This window comes from Salvelinus sp. IW2-2015, linkage group LG27 (genome assembly GCF_002910315.2).
Source record: "Salvelinus sp. IW2-2015 linkage group LG27, ASM291031v2, whole genome shotgun sequence".
In the NCBI taxonomy this organism is placed as follows: Eukaryota; Metazoa; Chordata; class Actinopteri; order Salmoniformes; family Salmonidae; genus Salvelinus; species Salvelinus sp. IW2-2015.
The window spans coordinates 37,170,624-37,196,689 of record NC_036867.1 but is presented as its reverse complement, the minus strand read 5'-3'; the positions used below and the strand labels follow the sequence as shown (position 1 = coordinate 37,196,689).

Sequence of the window (26,066 nt, the reverse complement as noted above, 5' to 3'; positions counted from 1 at the left end):
GTGCAAAATCAAAGAAAAAGAGACGATTGATTGAGGGGGAGAGTTAAGGAGCCTCTGTAATGATAGGGGTCTGAAGCTCTGAAGCTCTCTCTGTGTGTTTTGTGAGTCCGCCAGATCAGAGACAGTAGAGATGACCAGAGATGTTCTCTTGATTAAGTGCCTGAATTGGACCATTTTCCTGTCCTGCTAACCATTCAAAATGTTATGAGTACTTTTGGGTGTCAAGGAAATGTAAAAACTGCATTATTTTCTTTAGGAATGTAGTGAAGTAAAAGTTGTCAAAAATATAAATAGTGAAGTAAAGTACATATACCTCAAAAAACAACTTAAGTAGTACTTTAAAGTWTTTTTACTTAAGCATTTTCCACCACTGCACGTACACACCAGTGGAGGCTGGTGMGAGGAGCTATAGGAGGACATGCTCATTGTAATGGCTGGAATGGAAGAAATGGAACGGAGTCAAACGTGGTTTCTATATGTTTGATACCGTTTCATTAATTCCATTCCAGCCATTAAAATGAGTCCGTCCTCTTATAGCTCCGCCCACCAGCCTCCARTGGTACACACACATCACACGCATACACACAACCAAAACCTTTAGGTTACATTACATTTATTCATACAGTATCACATAGTTATACAATCAAGTATTTATGGAATCAAGACAACACAACCTGGACTCATAAGAACCTTTACCTTTACAATCCTACTCCATAAAGAAGCTTGAGCTTTTATTTAGAAAATGTAAAAAGTCATTCTATGATGTACTGGTGTTGCAGTTTATTTCACAGTCTAATTAAGTATTTACTTGCTATGGTCTGAGAAATTGCATGGTAACAATTGSTTATTTTAGTGCTTCTAGTASAAAGAACTGAACACTACAGATAACTACCTYGTATCAAGCAGTAAAGGCTATACATGTACTTATTTAAATAAATCCCAAAGAAACCAAGCGTTTACTATTAGATCATTCTCATGCAACTACCATTTCACCCTACAATTTCCATGAAAATACAAGATAAAATACCGGACTCTTCAATAAAACATAACCCATGAAATCTCTACTGGACTGCAGGTTAGTCACTGTCATCATGGTCATCATAGTCTCCATGATCCTCGTGATCGTCACCATGGTGCCTATCCTCTCTGTCAACCCCGTCATAATCATAATCATCCTTAACATCATCGTCATCCTCAGTGTTGACCTTCCCAGACAGCACGTCTTCTATCCAGTCCTCCAGTTCCTCAGCTGTGGGCAGGTCTTCATCGTTGGACATGTCCAGCCAGACACTGTCCGCCTGCCACAGTGGGGGTCAAAGTTCAACCACAATCATCCAATTCAATTTTGTCTTCGGCTCAAGAGGTCATACAGATTCTCTTGTAACGAGACGTCCACAGATATTATCTTACCATTACGTTGAACCAACAGGTGGAACACAACTTAAGTTAAAGGAGAGCTCAACTTACGTCTGTCACGTTCACAACTCCAATCTGAGGCTTAAACAGGTTCACCTTGAAGGTCTTCTCCCAGTATGTGGTCAGCTGGATCGGGGAGACAGACACAAAGCATTGGTGCAGTTTATGAAGCTGAACAATCACACCAGATGAAATAYGTCATCATATATAGTATGATGGTGTGTGTGGGGTCAGAGGTCATACCAGTGGGAAGTCATCAGGGTCAATCCACACTATACTGAGCTCAGGGTTGTTGGTGTTGTCTCTGGCCACATCTTTCAGGATCTCCAGGAACTCATAACCATCTGGAGAAATCACAGACGGACAGCTTAGAGATATTTGTACGCACCCATTTGTGTGTCTATCCATGTACTGTGTTAAATATGGAATCCGCATTAGGGGAAACAGCGCCACTGTCRGCCCCAGCACCTTTGCTATTGTTTTTGTTTCGTGGACAAAATGGATGAGAGGTGTGTCGAGAAGATTGGAGTACATGTTCTTCTGTTCTATTTCGTGTCTGTTGTTTTCAGTAACTTCTTTGTTGTTGTAACATCCCAAACGGACGTTGCAGTTTCACCATTAAGGATTCCAGCTWTAAAAATGGGAAAATAAASATCAACAAACCAGGGTCTTCCTCCTCAGCAAAGGCTACAATGTGGATCCCATCCAAGTCATCCTCCTGGGAAAGGGATGTTGAATTTGTAAAGGGTACACATATAATACTACCAGTATAATTCCCTTTCCTCAGGGAGAGGTACAGTAATACTGTAGGTAACTCACCCATGTCTCAAACATGTCCTCTGCACGCAGCTTTCTCAGAGTCGCCCTGCAGAAGACAGACCGCAGATACACAACATTTCAAGAATATCCAACAGTAAACTGAGTCATCCATATGAGATAAGGAATAATATCAGGGACGATATGAAAAATGACTGGATTCTAATGATTTGCACCAATGGGAGAAGTTAGAACCACCGAACTAAAGGGTCGCATTGAATGTGCATTGAATGTGGATCTCCTGTTCATCTATCGATCATTCAGTGAAGTCTGACTGACAACATTTTCACGCGATTCTACATGTAAAATCGGTTTGCACACCGTTCACTCTCGGCAGGCAAACGCTATTGGTGTGTTCGGCAGGCAAACGCTATTGGTGTGTTCGAGCCCTGAAATGAAATCTTTTTTAGGGTTACCTTTTGTGTTGGTGGACAAACTCCACTATCTCCATCTCTGAGAGTTGCCTGCCAGGGAGGATGGCTGGTTCCTCCATGAAGGGCTCATAGAAGTTCACCTCGTTCATCTTCAGAGAAAGGTGCTTCGCCGTCTGCATCACAACACACATACTTAGCCATCACTGATGTTGTGTAGAAACTGACCTCGATACTGTCTACACACACACACAGGTTTGACTTGATTCAGGTTTGTGGAGTGTACTGTACTTACAGCTTTGTCGAACGTGGCGAAGAACTTGATGTAGGGCTGAAACCTCTCTGAGGCCTCCTGGAACGCCTTGTAGTCTGATAGAATGGAAGAAGAGGGAGAGAAAGAAACAGATTACAGTTTGGCAGGATTGCATTCAAAACTCATCTTCCTTCAGAAAACTATGTGATCAGGAAAACATGGGTTGACATTCAATTTCAATTTCCCAGCGTAATCTCTCTCCCTCCTCCTCCTCAGTAACAGAACCATTTTACATCCAGCTTCTGAGGCGCCAGGCTATCCTCTCAATAAAGCCCTAAGGTCACGGCCGTAGGACCTACAATCTTCTCTCCCAAATAGGATTTTTCCTAATAAAAGCTGCATCATGCCTCTGTCAAATATGAGATTTTATCTTCCCTTCTCTCGTGTCTCGGTTTCTTCTTTGGAGCAGCACTGTCTATAATTGCTCTCGACCTATTAGACAGAGAACTAGGAGCTATTAAAAGCCTCTCAGGAGGCAAGAAGGAGTGTAGATCAGCCCAGAACAAAGTGTCTTTTTAGCAGCTGGCTTAATGGCTATTTGCCTCTATTAGGTCCTATGTGGTGTAGTGTGCTTCTGGGGAGTATAGGGCAAGAACAGCAGTTCTTCACACAATTCACTTGTTTGACTCGTGTGAACAGGCCATCCCATAATGCATGCTTAGGCATACACAGACTCACATGAGTCCTCTCCCTTGAAGTAACCAATGAGGCGTATGTCTTCCTCCATCCTCTCAAAGGCCCTCAGTTCCATAGGGTTACTGATGAGCTCCACTGGGTCTTCCAACACCTGGGGGGCAGAGCAGCACAACAGCATGGCCATTCATTAACACAGTGGGAGAGAGTGGGCTGTGATGAGTGAGTTGCCTTTAATAACAGAAAAGTTGCCACTTGTATTAGGCAAAAAGCATTGTTTGTACTGTACATGAGCAATACAAGTTTACTCCTTGCGTTTATCTTTTATTAATTCATRATGTTTGCTCTCTACTCCCTTCAAACTCTACACCAACAGCTATATTTACKAGTTACAACATTGCTTCAAACACTAACTCTGTTTTTTCCCCCAGGAAAGWCAAGGGGGAGAGGACTTACAGTGTTCTCCTGCTGAGCCTTGCATTACAATGCAGCATTTACATATCATCTAACAAGGCAGAGGCTGTTCATTTTTTATAACATGATGAGCTAGGAAGTCTTCTCCCCCTGTGGTTATATCCCTCTACAGTGGAGGAAGAGACACGTCAGTCCTCTTCCTCTCTCTTCCACCTTCCTCTTACCTCTCTTCCAATGTCCCAGCCCCTCTCTCTCTCCTACCTCCCTCTTCCTCTCTCTCCTACCTCCCTCTTCCCTCTCACCTCCACCTCCCTCTTCCCTCTCTCCCTATCTCCCTCTTCTCTTCTCTCCTACCCCTCTTCCCTTCTCTCCTACCTCCTCTTCCCTCCCACCTCCTCCCTTCCCCTCTCTCTCCTACCTCCCTCCTTCCTCTCTCCTACCTCCCTCTTCACTGTCTCCTCCTACCTCCTCTTCCCTCTCACCCTCCCCCCTCCTCTCCCTCTCTCTCTATTCCCTCTTCTTCTCTCTCCTACCCTCCCTCTCTCCCTCTCTCTCCTACCTCCTCCTTCCCTCTCCCCCCACCTCCCCCTCCCTCTCTCTCCTACCTCCCTCTTCCCTCTCTCTCCTACCTCCCTCTTCCCTCTCTCTCCTACCTCCCTTTCCCTCTCTCTCCCCCGTCCTCTCTTCCCTCTCTCTCTACCTCCCTCTTCCCTCTCACCTCCCACCTCCCCCTTCCTCTCTCTCCTACCTCCCTCTTCCCTCTCTCTCCTACCTCCCCTCTTCCCTCTCTCTCCTATCTCCTCTTCCCTCTCTTCTACCTCCCTCTTCCCTCTCTCCTCACCTCCCTCTTCCCTCCTCTCCCCTCTCCCTCTTCCCTCTCTCTCCCACCTCCCCCTTCCCTCTCTCTCCTACCTCCCTCTTCCCTCTCTCTCCTACCTCCCCCTCCTGTCTCCTACCTCCCTCTTCCCCTCTCACCTCCCACCTCCCCTCCCTGTCTCTCCTACTCCCTCTTCCCCCTTCCCCCCTCTCTCCTACCTCCTCTTCCCTCTCTCTCCACCTCTCTCTTCCTCTCTCTTCCCCTCTCTCTTCCTCTCATCTTCTACTCCCTCTTCCCTCTCACCTCCCCGCCTCCTCCTTCCCTCTCTCTCCTACCTCCCTCTTCTCCCTCTTCTCTCCTACCTCCTCTTCCCTGTCTCTCCTACATCCCTCTTCCGTCCCACCTCCCCCTTCCCTCTTCTCTCTCTCTCTCCCTCCTCTTCCTCTCTCTCCTACCTCCCTTCCCTCTCTCTCTACCTCCCCTTCCCTCTCTCTCCTACCTCCTCTTCCCTCTCTCTCCTACCTCCCTCTTCCCCTCTTCTCTCCTATCCTGCTTCCCTCTCACCTCCCACCTCCCCTCCTCTCCTCTCCTACCTCCCTTTCCCTCTCTTCTCCCCCTCCCTCCCCTAATGATCCTACTCACATCCAGCAGGAATTCCACAGGGTGTCTGCTGAGAGTTCCCCGTCAAACTCGATCACACGGTCGTCCTTGAAGATGTACAGACTGCCCTCCTCCTCCAAACCTGAGGGCCCAGAGGAAAGGAGGATTCAGGAAGCATTGGTGACTGAYTGCCAACTGGAAAACAGGCCTTGACAAATACCTATTTTGTAGAGGTTATGGRATTTTGATATTTTTGATGTAAAGGAATAGTTCAGAAGCCTTGTTTCCATATTCGTGTTTTGTGACCAGGGGTTTGCCTGACCATGTAACCTGACCAGGAAACACACTGGGACCTACAGTATATATGACAAATTACGACGTACCCAGTTTCTTGGCAACTTTGGCGTCCTTCTGGGAGTCGACCATCCCAAAGCCAATGTCCTTGTCCTCCAGGACCTGTGCAGTCAGCTGCGGATTTACCAAAACACAACATTTGTCATCAGCCAACTTGATATTTCAACAACGTAGCAACAATGTGTTGTTTGGGGTGTTGTGGGCACTTATTTCCTTATGATCCACCTCAATTATTAGAAAAATTCAGCATTGTATTAGTCCACTGTGGGAAATAAAAATATATAACCTGCTTTCAAACTCAACTTCCTCTCTCCCTGATGCTTGGAATTTTGGCTAGCAACTGCAGCCAGTGCTGTCTTTGTCTATACAGCTTTGATCACCAAGTTTCTAGAAGAGAGCACCCTGTGGACTGACTGTGGGAGAAACMCCTTTGTAAGTGTCAGCACTGTTTACTGTTCAAAGAACAATTTCTCAGAGAGGAACAAAGGCCTCTAAATTACCACTGCACTGCAGAGGGCTAAAGTGGAGTTTGACTCAGGTCCTTTTGTTGTGACTGGGGTGGGTACTTCTAACTTTCTGAAAAACAGATGTTTGCAAACAGTTAAGCTACTGTTTAGTATGCATTTATACTGTCACAAGAAGCAATTGAGCCTCTTTTATTAGCTGGTTAATGTTTTCTTAGCCAATTAAGTAGTTACAGTGCATTCAGAAAGTATTCAGACCCCTTGTCTTTGTCCACATTTTGTTAGGTTACAGCCTTATTCTAAAACGGATTAAATCGTTTTTTCCCATCAGCAATCTACACACAATGCCCCATAATGAGAAAGCAAAAACAGGTTTAGACATTTTTGCAAATGTATAAAAAAACTGAAATATCACATTTACATAAGTATTCAGACCCTTTACTCAGTACCTTGTTGAAGCACCTTCAGCCTCGAGTCTTCCTGGGTATGAAGCAAAAGCTTGGCACACCTGTATTTGGGGAGTTTCTCCCATTCTTCTCTGCAGATCCTCTCAAGCTCTGTCAGGTTGGATGAGGAGCGTCGCTGCACAACTATTTTCAAGTATCTCCAGAGATGTTAGATCGGGTTCAAGTCCGGGCTCTGGCTGGGCCACTCAAGGACATTCAGAGACCAAGCCATTCCTGCATTGTCTTGACTGTGTTGTCTTGGCTGTGTTGTCCTGTTGGAAGGTGAACCTTCGTCCCAGTCTGAGGTCCTGAGCYCTCTGGAGCAGGTTTTCATCAAGGATCTCTGTATTTTGCTCCGTTCATCTTTCCCTCGATCCTGACTAGTCTCCCAGTCCCTGCCTCTGAAAAACATCCCCACAGCATGATGCTGCCACCACCACGCTTCACTGTAGGGATGGTGACAGATTTCTTCCAGACGTTACGCTTGGCATTCAGACCAAAGAATTCAATCTTGGTTTCATCAGACCAGAGAATCTTGTGTCTCATGGTCTGAGAGTCCTTTAGGTGCCTTTTGGCAAACTCCAAGCGGGCTGTCATGTGTCTTTTACTAAGGAGTGGCTTCCGTCTGGCCACTCTACCGTAAAGGCCTGATTGGTGGAGTGCTGCAGAGATGGTTGTCCTTCTGGAAGGTTCTCCCATCTCCACAGAGGAACTCTGTCAGAGTGACCATCGGGTTCTTGGTCACCTTCCTGACCAAGGCCCTTCTCCCCCTATTGCTCAGTTTAGCCGGGCGGCCAGCTCTAGGAAAAATCTTGGTGGTTCCAAACTTCCAAACTTCCATTTAAGAATGATGGAGGCCGCTGTGTTCTTGAGGATCTTCAATGCTGCAAAAAGTTTTTGGTACCCTTACCCAGATCTGTGCCTCGACAGGATACTGTCTCGGCACTCTACTGACAATTCCTTCGACCTCATGGCTTGGTTTTTGCTCTGACATGCACTGTCAACTGTAGGACCAACTATGGGACCTTGTGTGCCTTTCCAAATCATGTCCAATCATTTGAATTTTCCACAGATGGACTCCAATCAAGTTGTAGAAACATCTCAAGGATGACCGATGGAAASAGGATGCACCTGAGCTCAAGTTCGAGTCTCATAGCAAAGGGTTTGAATACTTATGTAAATAAGGTATTTCTGTTTTTTGTTTTTTTATGTCTAAAAACCTATTTTCACTTTGTCATTATGAGGTATTGTGTGTAGATAGAATTTTTTTTCATTTAATCCATTTCAGAATAGGGCTGTAATTTAATGAAAAGTGGAAAAAGTCCAGGGGTCTGAATAATTTCCGAATGCACTGTATAAACTCTAATTATAAGCTGACCTAGAAACAGTCCTGGGAATACACATAATCATCACGTCCTGGTGGTATGATATTGCTCTGTTCTACAAGAGAAACCAGGTAATGCTCTCTCTGAAACTACCCATCAACCTTTGACAAATGACAGCAATATAACCCGTAGAGTTCACTCTTTAGGTCAGGGGTGTCAAACTCATTRCACGGAGGGCCGAGTGTCTAAGGGTTTTTGTTTTTTCCTTTCAATTAAGACCTAGACAACCAGGTGAGGGGAGTTCCTTACTAATTAGTGACCTTAATTCATCAATCAGGTACAAGGGTGGAGCGAAAACCCGCAGACACTCAGCCCTCCGTGGAATGACTTAGACACGTTTATCAAGTATGGAAAAGGGAAATAAGATATTATTCTAGTTTTAGTCTGTTCTTTCTCATGACATGTTGTAACAGATACGCTTCCGTGTAAGTGACAGAAAGGTATGTGTGATTGAGGTGCCATTTGGCTAAACATTTGGCTTTGACTAAGCTCTGACATCAAATCTTGTGTTACAAAGGCTTCTCAAATGGTCATATATCTGCTGTCCAGGCACAGAACTTATTTCTCTTGTCCACACAGTGTCCAGCAATCCTRATTTAAAATGTCCTCGTGGCGCATAAAGATGTCAACTCTATTTATGATGTCACCGGAGTTGAAGTGACAGACGGTTAACTTCAGCGAGGGAAGACATGTAAATCAACCAGCTTGAATGTGATGGAAAGACGATGCTGACCTTGGGAYCAAACAGGTGCTTTTACAAAGACGTATCTAAGGAACTAGGATGTGTAATATATCTGCCATGTCAATTATCAAATTAAATGTATAAATTCATTGTGATTACCATTAAGCCTTAAAGCTCTACATGTCCCCATCCTCATCTGTTAAAATGACCTTTTGTCTGTGCTCTACACATTTTGTCTTGGGGTCGAATAATAATCCCATAATCCTATTCACAACCTTATTGACCTTGCTTACCAGGAAACGTCTACTATCCGGGATCCTTGTAATGTCTCTACCCTTAACCTTAACCTTAACCATAACCATAACCATAACCATAACCATTACCATAACCATAACCATAACCATAACCCTTACCTAACCCTAACCCTAATCTTAACCCTTACCGTAACCATTTTAAATTTAAACTTCAATGGGGGGATAGGGACATCCCAAGGATCCCAGATAGCACTGACCCTCAGACAAGGAATGTTGGCCCCTGTTGGCTGACCTATAACATCTGAACATCCCTGCACTACCTTCCTCCCTCTCTCCTCCACTCTCACCTCATCTCCTCTTCCCCCTCTCGCCCTCTTACCTCCAGCACAAGCTCAGTCATCTGAAGCTGCTTCTGCCTGCCTTTGTGAGCCGGCTGCGGTTCATGGTAGAGTAGGCACAGCATGTCAAACATCTTCAGAGCCTTCTTGTAGTTGCGTTCYTTGATGTGCAGAACGCGGTCCTTCCCGTCAAAGCTGGGGAACTCCAGTCCCTGCTCTGCAGAGCACAGAGAGGTCACGTACAGACAGGGCAACAGAGACAGCCAGAAGAGCTGCATGTTTCTTAGAGGGAAATGCCCACTAATGGACAATGAGTAGGAACTGGAAGATGCAGGGGAAACTATACAGAACTATAACCCTTGAGACTTCAATGGATAGTAGCCAGTACTAGCCACCAATTTGCACCAGTAAAAGAAACAGAAAGTTTTGAAAATAACAAAATAACAAGCAAGAGTAGAATTGTTGTTCGCCCTAAAGTCTCCAGCTCTAGTTGTATTCTTTCACTCTCTCTATCTCTTTCTCTCTCTCTTCTTCACTCTCTCTAGTTCTCTGTCTGCCTCTCTCTCTCTTTTCCTTCCTCGTTCTCTCTCTTTCCTTCTCTCTTTCTCTTTCTCTTTCTTGACTGCCTCACTGTGGTTAAAAAATAAGTCCCCAAAAGTGAATCCAGGGAGCTTTGGCAGAGTGGAAAGCTCACAATAAAATAGCAAGTGACCCCCTCTCTATCGCACTTTCGGGGCCTTTTTATGAGGCCAGTTGTTTCTGGGATTAAAATAACTGTTGGGCTGCAGAAAAGAGGACGGATAGATAGATGGAAGAACCCCAGGGAGTTTCCACTGTCTCTCTYTCAGCGCCTGACATGKTGAAACATCTCTCTAGCTGTCGGGGGAATAGCCAAGGAGTTGGGATGTGGGGCAGAGGAGAGAAGTGGATCTGGAGTGAGAGGGTTCACCATTATTTTTGGAATGAGTGTGTTTTCAGTAATGTGAAGTGCTGTTACAGCATGCATGTTATCCTAATACAGTAGGGTGTTTAAAGAATAATAGGTATAAAGCCTGATCTACAATTTATTTTATTTTATTTAACCTTTATTTAACCAGGTAGGCAAGTTGAGAACAAGTTCTCATTTACAATTGCGACCTGGCCAAGATAAAGCAAAGCAGTTCGACACATACAACAACACAGAGTTACACATGGAATAAAACAAARATACAGTCAATAATACTGTAGAAAAATAAGTCTATATACAATGTGAGCAAATGAGGTGAGATAAGGGAGGTAAAGGCAAAAAAAGGCCATGGTGGCGAAGTAAATACAATATAACAAGTAAAACACTGGAATGGTAGATTTGCAGTGGAAGAATGTGCAAAGTAGAAATAGAAATAATGGGGTGCAAAGGAGCAAAATAAATAACTAAATAAATACAGTAGGGGAAGAGGTAGTTGTTTTGGCTAAATTATAGATGGGCTATGTACAGGTGCAGTAATCTGTGAGCTGCTCTGACAGCTGGTGCTTAAAGCTAGTGAGGGAGATAAGTGTTTCCAGTTTCAGAGATGTGAAGGAAATGTAATCATTGCCCTCACACAAGCCACTGTTTATGCTAAGGAAGCCACAGTGTGTTTAGCTYACATTCCAATCCTTGTATTCCGTGTCATATGCCAAATGGCAAGGAGTGGAATGATATTTTAACAGACTGGTACCCAGACTAACAGTGTGTTTCCATGGTACAGATGAGCATACTGAATACTGATTTGTTCATTGTGTAATGTAGCTCCAAGGCTGGGTAGAAAGGGACAAAATAACACTTACAATGCCATTGAAGACACGAGAGAAAAGTTTACAAATGTAATATGTCTGTGTCCTATATTTGTCAGAGGGACTAACAGCATTGAACGAGGGTGTGTACATAACTGTGATTGAATGCGTTTTGTGTTTGATCAAATTCAAATCTAAAAAGCAGCAGATTGAGTCCTCTTTACATTGAAACAAAAATAAGCAATGTAGAGATTGGAGAACCAACCTGGACTCAGAGCTACATGTAACATAGTAAAAGGAAATCTGTTTTCCGCCATGTAGTATGATATGTTAAGTTTCTTATGGTAGGTATTAATTTGTGGATGTCCATCATCCATTTRGTATGATATGTTCCGAATTGCAATTCGTACAATATGTTATGAATGTGCAAAGCGTATGACATGTTACGAATCCCAATTTGTTGTGGCTAACACTAATGTTAGCAATGTGGCTAACGTTAGCTAGGCTAGGCGTTAGGGTTAGGCGTTAAGGTTAGGAGTTAGGTTGAAGGGTTAAAGTTAGGGTTAGCTAACATGATAAGTAGTTGCAAAGTAGCTAAAAAGTAGTAAGTATTTGCAAAGTTACTAATTAGCTAAAATGCTAAAGTTATCCGTGATGAGATTAGGCAAACTATTAGAATTTAACAACCAGGAAATGGAGGAGCGATTTCTGCATAGTGCTTCTTTAAAGATGCACTATGCAGAAATRGCTCTGCCATTTCTTGGTTGCTAAAATTAAAAATTATAATTGTTTGCCTAATTTCAGTTTATGTAACAAAAGTCATTGTGTGGAGAGTCATTGTACCATCTAAATCGTTGTGAAATATATGTTCCATAACCAAAAATATTGTATTTTCAGCTGTTTGAAACTGGTGTACAAAACCGAAAGTAAAAAACACAAAAACTAAACTTAAGAACGAGAAGCCTAGAAATAACGGACAGAAGATCTACCTCTTACTATACTTGCATTCAAGATTTATAACGCACGTTTCTATTTGAATTTGGTCAGGTCTCCCAAAAAATTACATATTGTAGCTTTAAGTAATGTGTTTTATGTGACTATACCAAACATTACATATCATACTAACTTAGGGCCTCAGATTTACGTTTACTATGTTACATCTAGTCTATGAGACCAGGCTGACAGAACACACACATATGCGCAAACGGTCCCAATATTACGGTAAAGATACGTCAATACCTGTAATTACGGTAAGGGTTTTCAGACCAAACTAGAGGCTGACCAAGCATCAGTRATCGCTAACTGTCTAAGCGAAGAAAATGAAGCTGCCGTGGCTCTTGATCCCTCTTCTAACTTTACAGTTTTGTGGAGTTGATTTCATCGTGGCCGGATTAGGTAACAATAACGCTATGGAATATGTAKATTTTTGGAGGTCTGTGCTGGACTGAAATTSCATGACCGAATTATTCTCAGGTGCTCCCATTCATCCTAGCTAGCTAGCCCAGTTAACGTTAGCTAACAAACRAAGTTAGCTTGCAAGTAGAACCAATTGGTTGCATGCGAAATAATATTTTTTTWAATTTTTGGGCAGAAATCTTAATACAATATTGGATACAGAGTTTTCCCAAGGCATCCCTTTAAAGAAGGAATTTGATTAACTGTGTGGCTCAAATTGTTACTTTAGCTAAGGTTGGTTAATGTAATGCAACAGGTCTGTCAGAGTTGTAGTAACGTTAGGTCAGATTCTGACATTTAACCTAACCTTTCCCAGCCTGGTCTCATAGACTAGATGTAACACAGTAAATGTAAATCCGACATACTAAATTAGTAAAATACAGTATGGTTACATAAGACAGAAGGTTACTTAAAGGAAAGGAGTGTGGTTGTTCGGGTGGGCATATAACGCAAATGTCAAGGAACCCAAAGGTTGCGTGTTCGAGTCTATTCATGGTCAATTTTAGCTAATTAGAAACTTTGCAACTACTTTTTAGCTACTTTGCAACTACTTAGAATGTTAGCTGACGCTAACTCTTAACCTTAACCGCCAGCTGAAGTTAACCAKCTAACTAACGTTAGCCACAACAAATTGGAATACGTAACATATCATATGAATTGCAATTCGTAACATATCATACGAAATGGAGTGTCTCAGATTTATGTACAGAATAATATGAAATGCTTTGAGACCAGGTTGCCTTTCCTGACCTCAGTCTCTTCTAAATACTAGTGTGCAGCTAGCTTATCCCGTATTTACAACCCAATGCAGTGTAAGTAGCCTTTGCCACGGGATTTCAGTGTGTAAGCAATCATGCACACTGCTCTGTATTTCATTAGTCCAGCAGGAAGTGCATGCTCTTTGCCTAACAAGCTCTGTTTTATTAGATAATGGTGGCAGGTGGCAGATATACCTTGAAAAGATCACCAAAGCCACGCAACTTTACAAGCCTTGCAGCCCATACAACTGCAGTTGCCATCTCAGGTAATGCATGCAGGAGAACTGATGTTGCTCCCTATGAGAACAGTATTGCTATACAAAAGGGTTTCAGCTTTTTAACCAAAGCCGTTGGTTGCCTTGTTAGAGCAGATCCTTCATTCTTTCTCCATTGTCCTCAATCCATCCAGTGTCTTGAATGATGACCTACAACCCTTCAGAGAGGGAGTGTCTGAGGAGCTAATGGCGGACACGCTTCGTCGTGGCGTGGGCACCCATTACCAAATCATTAGTGGTAAACTGTATCGGGAACAGAACTGTATGTTCCCAGCCAGGTGAGGAAACAAAACATTCAAATTAGTCTGTGTACACATCTGAGTTTGTGTGTGCAAGTGTTTCTCATCAAGCTTAGAAATCAGACCCTGGTTTTGTATGATAATCCATTAATTAGTGGTCGATCATTTAGTAAAATGTATTATCTTTAGGCCTATATCAGTAGTGAGCTAGTTAATATGATAGTCATCATGTCTCAGCCGTCTGTCTCTCTGATTGGTTTAGGTGTAGTGGGGTGGAGCACTTCATCCTGCAGGTGATTGACAAGTTGCCAGACGTGGAGATGGTGGTGAACGTGCGGGACTACCCTCAGGTGCCAGGCTGGGTGCAGCCTATTCTGCCTGTCCTGTCTTTCAGTAAGGTCAGCTCTGCGACCATACATGTCCTCATCACACACACACAACAGTGTTGCTTGTTTATSTTATTTAGAAATGTTTTTACTTTTGTAAATGTATATATATTTGTAGGAAGTAGTAAAAGAGAGTTGTCCAATGTGATGGCATTTGTGTGTGTAAAATGAAAGTGTGTGGTGTGCATTCAGACTGCCGACTACCAGGACATKATGTATCCTGCCTGGACCTTTTGGGAGGGGGGCCCGGCGGTATGGCCCATATATCCCACTGGACTAGGACGATGGGACCTCATGAGGGATGACCTTAAAAAGTTGGTTTTGACCTCCTTGTGACACAAGGAAACACTTGTATTTTATTTATATTACCAGATAATTTTCTCTGTTATTCACAAACACTCTGTGTTAGATCGGCAGCACAGTGGCCCTGGAAGAGGAAAGAGTCCAGAGGATTCTTCAGAGGCTCCAGGACTAGTCCTGAGAGGGACCCCCTGGTCCTTCTGTCCAGAGAGGCTCCAGACCTGGTGGATGCTGAGTACACAAAGAACCAGGCCTGGAAGTCTGAGAAGGTCCGTCTGGAACTACCAATGCAAATGTCCGTGTGACAGTGGCTTAAATGCACTGAGAGCATTGTTATGTTTTTCAACCGCAATATCAACATCAACAACTGTTCAATAGCCTCTTCTTTTTTTTCTTAGGACACACTAGGTAGACCACCAGCTAAGGAGATTCCCCTGGTGGAGCACTGTCAATACAAGTAAGAACAAGATATTATGGTGGAATTGCATTGAGCTTGGTTTTGTGTTTACAATGTTTTACATCAAGTGCATAGATGTGGCTTCACTCTCTGACACTCACTGGCATMTTCCAGGTCAGCCTGGATAAAATTAGACTAATTTAAAAATATATATATATTTTTAGCTTCAGAGATTTTTAGATTGACCGAGAAAACATGGCCCTGGTTTTCATGAGTTGAGAGGGAAACTTCCATTACCTGTTCCAAAGGTCTGTTAATTAACCCTGGTTATTTATCTTAAACCTTCAGCAATGGAATAAAACACTACAGGTGTGCATTGTCAGTTACGTTTGTACGTCAGGCCAGGGCTCCAAATCATTACCTCACCATTGTGGCCCCACCCGTTGCAGACTACCAAGGACAGGGTAACTTTTACCTTACCCTGTACACACTGTGTGATTTCTACCACAATTCCTACCTCATCATCTGACCGCTAACCCCTCAGGTACCTGTTCAACTTCCGGGGCGTGGCGGCCAGCTTCCGCCTCAAGCACCTGTTCCTGTGTGGCTCTCTGGTCTTCCATGTAGGGGAGGAGTGGCTGGAGTTCTTCTATCCCCAGCTGCTGCCSTGGGTACACTACATSCCTGTCAAACAGGACCTCTCTGACCTCAGGTGACCTGTCTGGCTTGGCTGTGTATCATAACTGTTCAACTGTCAACCTGCTCCATGGGTAGTGTAGTGGAATATGTGGTTTGTCTAATGTCTGAATGTTCTCTGTTATATATATAGTGATGTCCCCTTTTTCTGTCTTTCCAGGGAACTGCTACAGTTTGTGAAAGAAAACGATGACGTCGCTCAAGAGATTGCCGTTAGGTAATCTAGAAACTAGAAAAAATGGCTTTAGACTGGTTACATTAACTGTCTGKTTTCTCACAGCTTGTACAGTAGCATGCTAAATAATCAGACTATTGATATTGTTGARTTATGTTAGTTGACCAACCTCTGCCTCCAGGGGTCAGCGGTTCATCCTGGACCACCTGAGGATGGAGGACGTGTCGTGTTACTGGGAGASACTCCTCACTGAGTTTGGTGGGCTGCTCAAGTACAAACTCCAGAGGAAGACTAACTACAATCAGGTCATCCACAAGCATGGGAGGACAGAACTGTGACCGAGCCAGGGGGGTCACTCTGTATGGACTATATGGAGGCAGCTCCAGTCAATAGATAGCGGCAGATCACACTGCTTATTAATGTTCCTAATGCTGGTCTTAGAATTAGGAATTGCTGGTCTTCACATTTAGGCTGTTGTCTCCCCATAGATTCTTCATAGGGTTAGATGTAATGGAGTACCTTTTTAAAGTATTGTGTTATAGAAGATTTAGGAGCTTAAAAACGCTATAAGAAGAAAGCGGCTATTTGGGATTGAAATTACCATTGGGATTAGCACACAGAAAGAGTAGGATACTGTATATATTGGTTCTATCACACAGTTTACAGTTTGTATTTAGCAGACCTGGGTTCAAATACTGTGTAGGGTATTAGAATTACTTTCAAATATATTTGGAAGRAAWTATTTAGGTATTTTTTTATTTGAAAAGACAAATAGTTGAATATTGGAATGTATTTGAAAATACGCAAATACGCTGACTCAAATACACTCCCATGCATTTAGCCCAGGCATTACATTTTTTGATGTTGAAATTAGTATTTGAAAGGGAAAGGGGGATATATAGTCAGTTGTACAACTGAATGCATTCAACTGAAATGTGTTTAATGCATTTAACCCAACCCCTCTGAAAATACAGTACTTTCAAATAATTCCAATACAAGTAGTTGATTCGGGCCACATTATTTGAAAATACTTTATTTTCTCTGTATTTARGTAACAAATTYTCAAATACACATGTATTTGAACCCAGGCCTGGTATTTAGTCTTTCCATGCRCAAAATATCAGCGACTTTATGCCTCAAAAGGAACTTAGGGTAGAGGATTTATAAAGAGCTTAATAGCGTTTGCTATTAGGCYAAATCAGTTCTCACCCCACACTGAAATTGTGTGAAAAATCTATGAAATTGGTTGATTCTGGGAAATTTCATCTAAAAGCCCATTTTCCATCTGCTTTCCCATACTGCCCTCTAGTGTGTGACAGAAGCCCTGTATGCTGCTCAGGAGTTGATACTTACATCTTCCATTTTATTGCCAGTGGTCCATTCAACTACAAACACAACCAAAACACTCCTCACCTCAGAGTGTTGCCTCTGTTTAAGAAGAACAATACACTACCATTGCCATATACTGTAGCYATACGATGAAGCTTGAAACACTACATATTAAGCAGTAAATAACTACACTCAACACCAAGTGCCAATAGAACGTGATTCATTGATGTAGAATGACATGTCAAACCCACTGTCACTACACTACTTTACTTGGACCTGCCTTGGAAATGATGAGTATAAGCCACAATGGAACTGAKATTTTTAATATGTTCAAGATTTCCCATTGTAGAATGTATGTGTTAGTTCTCTGATTCTACAGCTGTGGCATACACGAATGTAAGGTACTTTGCGCTGTGTATTGTCTTGACCAAAGAGTACAAGGTGCAATGCCAAAAAACTATGTTCAGCTTGTGGTCAAAACATATGATGTGATCTTCATGGTTAGTCAGTACAATCTCTGTGCATACAATACTCTATCATGGGCAGGTTGATTCGCCTGCAAAATCGGTGGAATAGTTTTGGTTTGTCTGTTGGGCTTTAATTAATAGTAATTGATGCTATTTTTTTTGGCTTGAAACACAATGACAATGTTGTGATATGATGCAATAACAGCCTTTTGTCAATGTTTTGTTTCCTTACATTTTACATTTTTATATCGAATGTATCATTTTTAACTCTGTAATAAACCATTCAAATCAAGTAAATGCACAATTGTCTCCAATGAATGTGTATGTTTGGTCCTCCACCTGAAGGGGGTGCTCTCCAACTAAATAGCTTTAATTTACTTGCTAGCAGTTCAGGGGTGTGCCGGTGGAAATCAGCAGCAGGTAGGAAAGACAAACTACAAGGACATTTCAGAATAAATAGGTAAATACTCAGAAAACAACTTAACCGTTCAAACGTAGTCTGCGATATAACTATGCTTAGCTACGTTAGACAAATAATAGACTGTGCTTCACAAGCACGGAACTGCTGAACAAGTTCGCATACACAGCTAACGTTAGCTAGCATGATGAATTCCCTTAGCTCTTTGCTTGTTCGCATGGAACAAGATGCTTTGAGAACGTGAAGTTATGGTAAAGACATGTACCGTCTTTGGTAACCGTGTCACCTCACCTGCTCCACTTGAATGCAAACGTAACATATCTATTGTCGTTCAGTCTGCTTCATAGGATAGGTTACCCAAGTGCGCATCTTTACCTTGGGTGTTGTTGACCCATATGTCATAACAGCTGATTGTAGCTAGCCTGATAATTTCCAGCCAGTGTAGACCGTATTTATCAATGTTCCAGCAAGTGTTAAAGTTCCATTACAATAAATACCAACTCTAGAAATGTATAGTAATGTACAGTAGGTATTCTATTGTACACACTAATGACTATGCGATGTCAGATGCGGTATTAAAACAGCTGTTGTACTGTTTGTGTTTTGTCCATTTTCTCTCGTTTCCTCTGCCCAAGGGGCATTTATTTAGCAGAAGGATTAGCTGTAACATAAGTGTAACATCCTAGCTCCTGGCCATGTGTTCTCAGATCCAGCTCCCACTGTTGGTGAAGCGTTCATGATGCATCCTCCTGAACGGCCTGGGGCGTCCCCAGCCCCGTGTCAGCAGGCAGCCTCTGCCCCCCAGGGCACCCTCTGCACCAGACCACTGGGGGGTCTCCTCCAGCTAGCCATGCCKTCCCTGGGCCTCCTCTTCCCCAGGGTCCATGCAGCTGACAGTGTGGCTCCTGCCCCGGTACAGATCCCCTCCCCCCTGCCCAGCCTCGTGGGCAAGCCAGAGTTCCCAGACACTGGATGGGACCGCATCAAGGATCTCTTCGACAGGGAGTAAGTTATGACCGTGACACCTCTCTCCTATTGTCTGTGGCTTAGCTGAGTAAACCCATCACCATCGGGGATCGCTCCCCATTGCTTACCTGTGCAGCAGATGAGTTTTCTAGCCTGCACTTAGTTTAGAAGGTTCCAGTTAGTTTAGAAGGTTCCAGACTTCTAGTGTAGCATAACCATCACTTGCCTTACAGGGCTTCATACATTGGCTGTCTAAAAATGCTRTGTTTGATTTTAAAGCTTGTTTTTACACCCCTTTCCTGTGCTCCCAGTGAAATGCAGAAGTATCCTGAGGAGCTCTCCAGCGTGGTGAAGAGTACCTTCGCTGCCGCCTTGGCCGGCATGATCTACGGAGGGCTGCCCGCCGCCCGGCACGCCAGGGAGAGGTTCATCCAGCTCCACCAGGCTGAGATATACCACAGCCGGGTGGAAGCTGTGGTGAGTGTCTGCGGTTGTGAATTAACAGCAGGCCATTACATACATGCAATACGATGTCAGTGCTTTTGTATACATTTCCCAAGTGCAGCAAAAGCACATTGTCTGTCAATTTTTTTTAAAAATGTTTGTCTTGTGTTGATGAAGGCTTTGTGTTGTCGTTGTTCTCCCCCAGCGWTCTGCCCATAACGCAGCCATCCGGGGCTTTGTGAGGTATGGCTGGAGGTGGAGCTGGAGAGTGGCAGCCTTCGTCACATTATTCAAGTAAACAATAACTACATGACTATTCAGTATGGGACTCTTTCCTCTGTGGCCACTATATTAGTTTGTTCTCCTGTGTTGAGTGACATTGGTTGATTCTCTCGCTCTCTGTGTGTGTGTTCTGTCAGCACTGTGAGCACAGGCCTGTCTGTGTACAGAGATAAGTATACCCTCAGCCACTACGCAGCAGCAGGAGGTGAGTTACTTCAACACCCAAATGGAGAGGATACCTCAATGTATTATACYCACCCACACTTATTCAACTACTTCACAGTAATAATTTGTAAGACATACAGTGCCTAAGGAAAGTATTCAGACCTCTTGACTTTTTCCACATTTTGTTCAATTACAGCCTTATTCTAAAGTGTATTAAATCGTTTTTTATTCTACACACAATAACCCATAATGACAAAGCAAAAACAGAAAACAGAAATATCACATTTACATAAGTATTCAGACCCTTTACTCAGTACTTTGTTGAAGCACTTTTGGCAGCAATTACAGCCTTGAGTCTTCATCATATTGGGTATGATGCTACAAACTTGGCACACCTGTATTTGGGGAGTTTCTCCCATTCTTCTCTGCAGATCCTCTCAAGCTCTGTCAGGTTGGATGGGGAGCGTTGCTGCACAGCTATTTACAGGTCTCTCCAGAGATGTTTGATCGGGTTCAAGTCCGGGCCACTCGGACATTCAGAGACTTGTCCCGAAGCCACTCCTGTGTTGTCTTGGCTGTGTGCTTAGGGTTGTTGTCCTGTTGGAAGTTGAACCTTTGCCCCAGTCCGAGGTCTTGAGTGCTCTGGAGCAGATTTTCATCAAGGATCTCTCTGTACTTTGCTCCATTCATCTTTGCCTCGATCCTGACTTGTCTCCCAGTCCCTGCCTCTGAAAAACATCCCCACAGCATGATGCTCGCAAACTCCAAGCGGGCTGTCATGTGCCTTTAACTGAGGAGTGGCTTCCATCTGGCCACTCTACCATAAAGGCCTGATTGGTGGAGTGCTGCACAGATGGTTGTCCTTCTGGAAGGTTCTCCCATCGCCACAGATGAACTATGGAGCTCTGTCAAAGTGACCATTGGGTTCTTGATCACCTCCCTGACCAAGGCGCTTCTCCACCGATTGCTCAGTTTGGCCGGGCAGCCAGCTCTAGGAAGAGTTGGTGGTTCCAAACTATTTCCATTTAAGAATGGAGGCCACTGTGTTCTTGGGGACCTTCAATGCTGAATAAATGTTTTGGTACCCTTCACCAGATCTGTGCCTCGACACAATCCTGTCTCGGAGCTCTACGGACAATTATTTCGACCTCATGGCTTGGTTTTTGCACGGTCAACTGTGGGACCTTTTATATAGACAGATGTGTGCCTTTCCAAATCACAATCCTGTCTCTGAGCTCTARGGAATTAAAATTGATTAAATATTTTTAAAAATGTCACCAATTTTCGAAATTTCAGCTAATTTGTTGAAAATGAAAAACATCTAATTTACATAAGTATTCACACCCRGTTGCTATGACACTTCAAATTGAGCTCAGGTGCATCCAATTTCCTTTGATAATCCTTGAGATGTCGCTACAACTTCATTGGAGTCCACCTGTGGCCAATTCAATTGTTTGGACATGATTTAGAAAGAAACACACCTGTCTATATAAAGTCCCACAGTTGACAGTGCTTGTCAGAGCAGAAGCAGAAGAGCAGAAGTCCAAGGAACTGTCTGTAGATTTCCGAGAGAGAATTGTGATCAGGCATATATCTGGGGAAGGGTATAAAACAATTTTCTAGAGTGTTGAAAATTTCCATGAGCACAGTGGTCTCCATTGGGAAATCTGGGTTTTATGGGAGAGTGGCCAGACGGAAGGCACTCCTGAGAAAAAGTCATATGAAAGCATGCTTGGAGTTTGCAGAAGGGCACGTGAAAGACTCTGAGCATAAGGCAAAAGATGATGTGGTCTGATGAGAGAGAAATGTAACTCTTTGACCTGAATGCAAAACGTTATGTCTGGAGAAAACCAGGCACAGCTCATCACCCATCTAACACCATCCCTACCGTGAAGCATGGTAGTGGCAGCATCATGCTATGGGGATGCTTTTCAGCAGCAGGGACTTGGGAGACTGGTAAGGATAGAGGGAACAATGAATGGAGACATACATGCAAATCCTGCTTCAMTGCAAACAACCTTAGACTGGGGCAAAGATTTACGTTCCAACAGGACAATGACCCCAAGCATACAGCCAAAGCAACGCTGGAATGGCTTCAGAACAAGACTGTGAAAGTCCTTGAGTGGCCCAGACTTGAATCCCATTGACAATCTGTGGAAGTACACCGCCGCTCCCCATCTAACTTAATAGAGCTTGAAAACATCTGCAAGGAAGAATGGGAGAAAATCCCCAAATCCAATGTACAAAGCTGATACAGACATACCCAACACGACTAAAAGCTGTAATCGCCACCAATGGTGCTTCTACAAAGTATTGGCTCAAGGGTGTTAATACTTATGTAAATGAGTKATTTCTGTATTTAATTTTCAATAAATTTGCTAATTTCTAAAAACATGTTTTCACTTTGTCATTATGGGGCATTGTGTGTAGATGGGTGAGAGATTTTATTTTATTTTGAATTCAGGCTGTAACACAAAATGTGGAATAAGTCAAGGGGTATGAATACTTTCTGAAGGCACAGTAAGTGGGATTATTGTAAATGTGTGAGTATGACATTCCTGCCTGTGTGGGTTTGAGCAGCTGTGACAGGAGGCCTATTCAGGCTGAACCTGGGTCTCGGGGGACTGGTGGCAGGCACGGCCATAGGAGCAACCATGGGGTGAGATATGAGGGTTTTCAATGGCGGGCTAGTTTTGAACAAAGTGGTTACCTGGAGTAATAGTGTTGACAGTGGAGAAGAGGTATGAGGAGTAGTTTGAGGGAGCCAGATAGTCCAGGCTTACCCTGCAGTATGGTAAAATATGAACTATGAAGCCTGAAGGATGTCAGAAGCAAGTCTCTGGCTGCCAGCTGCGCCCCCTCCCTGCAACCCCTCTGCTTCCCAGCTGCACCCTTTACTCCTCTCCCAACCCTCCAGCCCCCCTCCCTCCCCCTAGCCATGRGCTGGGTGCCAGAGGGACTCATGTGCGTTGCAGAGGGCTGTGTTTTGGGCAGTAGAGCAGGGACAGAGGCCAAGGCAGCAGCTGCCCATTTATTTTTACCACCCCATTGTTACGCCAGCGTTTCATCTCCATCCAGCTCCCTCTATCGCTGCTGCACTAGTCCCTTCTGTCATCTCCTCTTCACCTGTCTTCTCCCTCCTTTTCCTCTCCTGTCTCTCTTCCCCCTTCCATGTCTGTCACATAGTCTTTGATTTGTATGTATATCTAATGTGTCAGTGAAGGTTTTTAGAGTAGTAATGGACTGGGTGTATGTGATCCAACATTCAAGCCATGTTGCTGTGTCTCCAGAGCGAAGCAGAGCGCTGTCCATGTCTGCCTCAGTGCCCAGCCACCTGGACCGTGTGTTTGATGTGTGCAAACAGCCCCAGGAGCACCCACAGCCTCAGCCAGGTGCAGGGGAGGGGGGAGGGAGAAATGAAAGCAGGCAGCTAATCAGATAACACATCACGCTCCAAATGTCTGCCCCTACCTCCCTCATAGTCCTGACACATGGACGAGGTGATAGGGGCGGGCCGGGTTACTAAGTGAGTGACAGCCACCACAGCCCTTCATGCTAAGCTATGTTTAGGGGGTTTGGAATGAGAGCTGTAGTRGATAACGGGAACCTGGATAGATGAAACCCTGATTGATACTCATGAGTGAAACAATTAAATGCTCAGAGAGGCAGCAACATGGCGTCCAGCTCTGAAGTTGGCCAAACTCTRTGTATTGTATAACAGTCTGAGGGTTATTGAGAGTAAGTGACAGCCACAGTGACATAATTTAATGTGACGCAGAACATTGACATGTTGGAATGAAGGTGATGTCAMCTCGGCTCATGTCATCTCTTMTCAGGGTGCCGGCAGGAGTTCTGATCATCGCCATGCAGGGATTGMCYGGAGAAACYGTCCGGGAGAGGAGGAGGAGGGAGCGCAGAGAGCTGTATGAACTAAAACTGGCGGAATGGTACATTCKATGGGCATCAAAACACACACACACACACTTTTTTTTACTCCTAGTATTCACTCACTTTTTCCTACGCCCTCAAGGAGTGCCCGTTTGCAGTTGACGGATGACCTGATTGGTGATTTGAGCAGCAGTGGGCGGATCCAGGATGTAGACCAGGACATACAGAAGATCCAGGAGCTGCTCAGTTTACCACGGAACGAGGGCGTGGCCCAGGACTCTGACAGCCATTGACAGCAGCTGAAATACTCTAACTGATACCAATCATAGCCATCCTCACAGACAGACAATGGTGGGTGAGACTTTCCTCACCTCTGAGGACATACTGGTTTCTTTTGATGTTGACTACTCTATTCTATGTTCTGTTGAATAGAAAAGAGGACCTACTTATTTGCTCAACAAAATATGTATTGATGCTGAATTATGAATGATACTGTAAATGTGATGACTTTGTCTGGAACTTTGAAATGATTTCCAACATATTTAATATAAATGGCAATAATGACACAGTATCTTCAAGTSTGAAATCCACTGCATTAGTCATGACATTGTGTGCAAAGTACATGAGGCTGAGGTTGGAAGTTGTGGTCCCATTATTCAGAAGAACTCTGAGGAAAAGCACTACATTTTAGTCATTTAGCAGACGCTCTTATCCAGAGCAACTTACAGGAGCAATTAGGGTTGTGTTTTGCTCAAGCGCACATCAGATTTTTCACTTAGTCAGCTCGGGATTCAAACCAGCGACCTTTCGGTTACTGTCCCAACGCTCTGAACCGCTAGGCTGCCTGCTGCCCAGTGTGTAGGTTAAGACACAATCACATTGCCATTATGTTCAGATAATTGATCAAGCAACCGACTGCTAGGCAATTCCATGGTAATGATGCTGAGACTCCGATTTTTCACTTTAAAATGTATGCCAAACAAAAACCAATGATTGCAAAGTTAAACAAACCATAAAACTCTATGCACAAGGACGACTTTTAACAATTTCCATTGAACATTTTACAAAAACATTTCTTTGAACAGTGCAAATGCAAAGTTTGMTAACAGAAGAACGGTTTGTGCTGTTTGTGCCATCCTTCTGTTACCAAACTTTGCATCTGCACTGTTCAAGTAAATGCATTTTGGTAAAAAAAAAAAACATTTAGAATTGAAAAATTGGAGTCTCAGCATTCTGTTACCATGGAATTGACCTGCTTTATTCTTTCTTAATGYCAGTGGGGCGTGTGTCTAGAAACATGAAAATTGAATTACAATCTGTGTGTTTCCATGTCTGTTTGTAGGCCTGTGATGTTGGCCCCTGGGCTTGTCAGCAGCAACTAGGTCAAACATAGCCTCTGCRCCTGCTGTAAACAAGATGTGGCACACTAACAGCTGGGGCTCGGAACGCGACTCAGATTGACAACAAATAGCCAGGAGATTGGAAAGAGAGACGAGTCGTTAGTTAACACAGCTAACATTCTAATTCTACTTTTAAAGGTTTGGTCAGTGKCGATCGGTTACAGCCATGTGCTTTAGTGTGTCATTAAGTTATGATTGTGTAATTCAATTCAATCATCATCTGAATGAATTACATTTCATGTCCTATCAGAGGGAGTCTGCTCAGATCAACAAGTGATGTAAGCATTATTATGCAAATTAGTTTTTGTTGAAATGTAATGCAATAGTGTCTCCTTTTGTTCCAGGGAGCTATTACTAAAGAAATGCATTCCTCTTCACCTCCCAGCGGAAGGCTAGCCTACAGTTAAKATTTAAATAATTTGATTAGAATGGCATTAGGAATGTATGGAATTTATTTTCAGGGCACTGGGCAGCATGTTTTAGACAAAACAATGACAGGCTTTTAAAACATACAGTTGAAGTCGGAAGTTTACATACACTTAGGTTGGAGTCATTAAAATTGGTTTTTCAACCACTCCACAAATTTCTTATCAACATACTATAGTTTTGCCAAGTCGGTTAGGACATCTACTTTGTGCATGACACAAGTAATTTTCCCAAACTCAGTGCCTCTTTGCTTGGCATCATGGGGAAATCAAAATAAATCAGCCAAGACCTCAGAAAGAATTGTATACCCCCACAAGTCTGGTTCATCTTTGGGAGCAATTTCCAAATGCCTGAAGGTACCACGTCCATCTGTACAAACAATAGTACGCAAGTATAAACACCATGGGACCACGCAGCCATCATACCGCTCAGGAAGGAGACGCGTTCTGTCTCCTAGAGATGAACGGACTTTGGTGCGAAAAGTGCAAATCAATCCCAGAACAGCAGCAAATGACCTTGTGAAGATGCTGGAGGAAACAGGTACA

At 43.5% G+C, this 26,066-nt stretch overlaps 2 protein-coding genes and 1 pseudogene across 4 annotated transcripts; 2 read left to right on the top strand and 1 right to left on the bottom strand.

Annotated features, from left to right (window-relative positions):
* Positions 1-589: 589 nt before the first annotated feature.
* On the bottom strand, positions 590-9,889 carry LOC111953264 (calsequestrin-2-like; annotated as a pseudogene).
* A 2,436-nt stretch (positions 9,890-12,325) lies between these two features.
* Positions 12,326-17,836, top strand: poglut1 (protein O-glucosyltransferase 1). Its single transcript, XM_023973087.2, has 10 exons — positions 12,326-12,450; positions 13,438-13,534; positions 13,678-13,821; positions 14,045-14,180; positions 14,361-14,482; positions 14,578-14,737; positions 14,867-14,925; positions 15,410-15,577; positions 15,722-15,778; positions 15,918-17,836. The coding sequence occupies exons 1-10, from the start codon at positions 12,375-12,377 to the stop codon at positions 16,072-16,074; spliced, it is 1,176 nt and encodes a 391-aa protein (XP_023828855.1). The 5' UTR covers positions 12,326-12,374; the 3' UTR covers positions 16,075-17,836.
* Positions 17,837-17,891: 55 nt separating this feature from the next.
* timmdc1 (translocase of inner mitochondrial membrane domain containing 1) lies at positions 17,892-25,669 on the top strand. Of its 3 annotated transcripts, XR_002875907.1 has the most exons (9): positions 17,906-17,992; positions 18,658-18,955; positions 19,228-19,393; positions 19,566-19,654; positions 19,780-19,847; positions 22,388-22,466; positions 23,644-23,754; positions 23,838-24,046; positions 25,038-25,669. XR_002875907.1 is itself a non-coding variant. In XM_023973218.2 (8 exons), the coding sequence occupies exons 2-8, from the start codon at positions 18,687-18,689 to the stop codon at positions 23,986-23,988; spliced, it is 933 nt and encodes a 310-aa protein (XP_023828986.1). In that variant the 5' UTR covers positions 17,892-17,952; positions 18,658-18,686; the 3' UTR covers positions 23,989-24,266. The 3 variants fall into 3 exon arrangements, 2 of the variants coding, with proteins under 2 accessions (XP_023828986.1, XP_023828985.1); XM_023973218.2 differs by lacking the exon at positions 25,038-25,669 and having other exon boundaries at positions 17,892-17,952; positions 23,838-24,266; XM_023973217.1 differs by lacking the exon at positions 25,038-25,669 and having other exon boundaries at positions 23,838-24,266.
* The last annotated feature ends 397 nt before the right edge of the window (positions 25,670-26,066 follow it).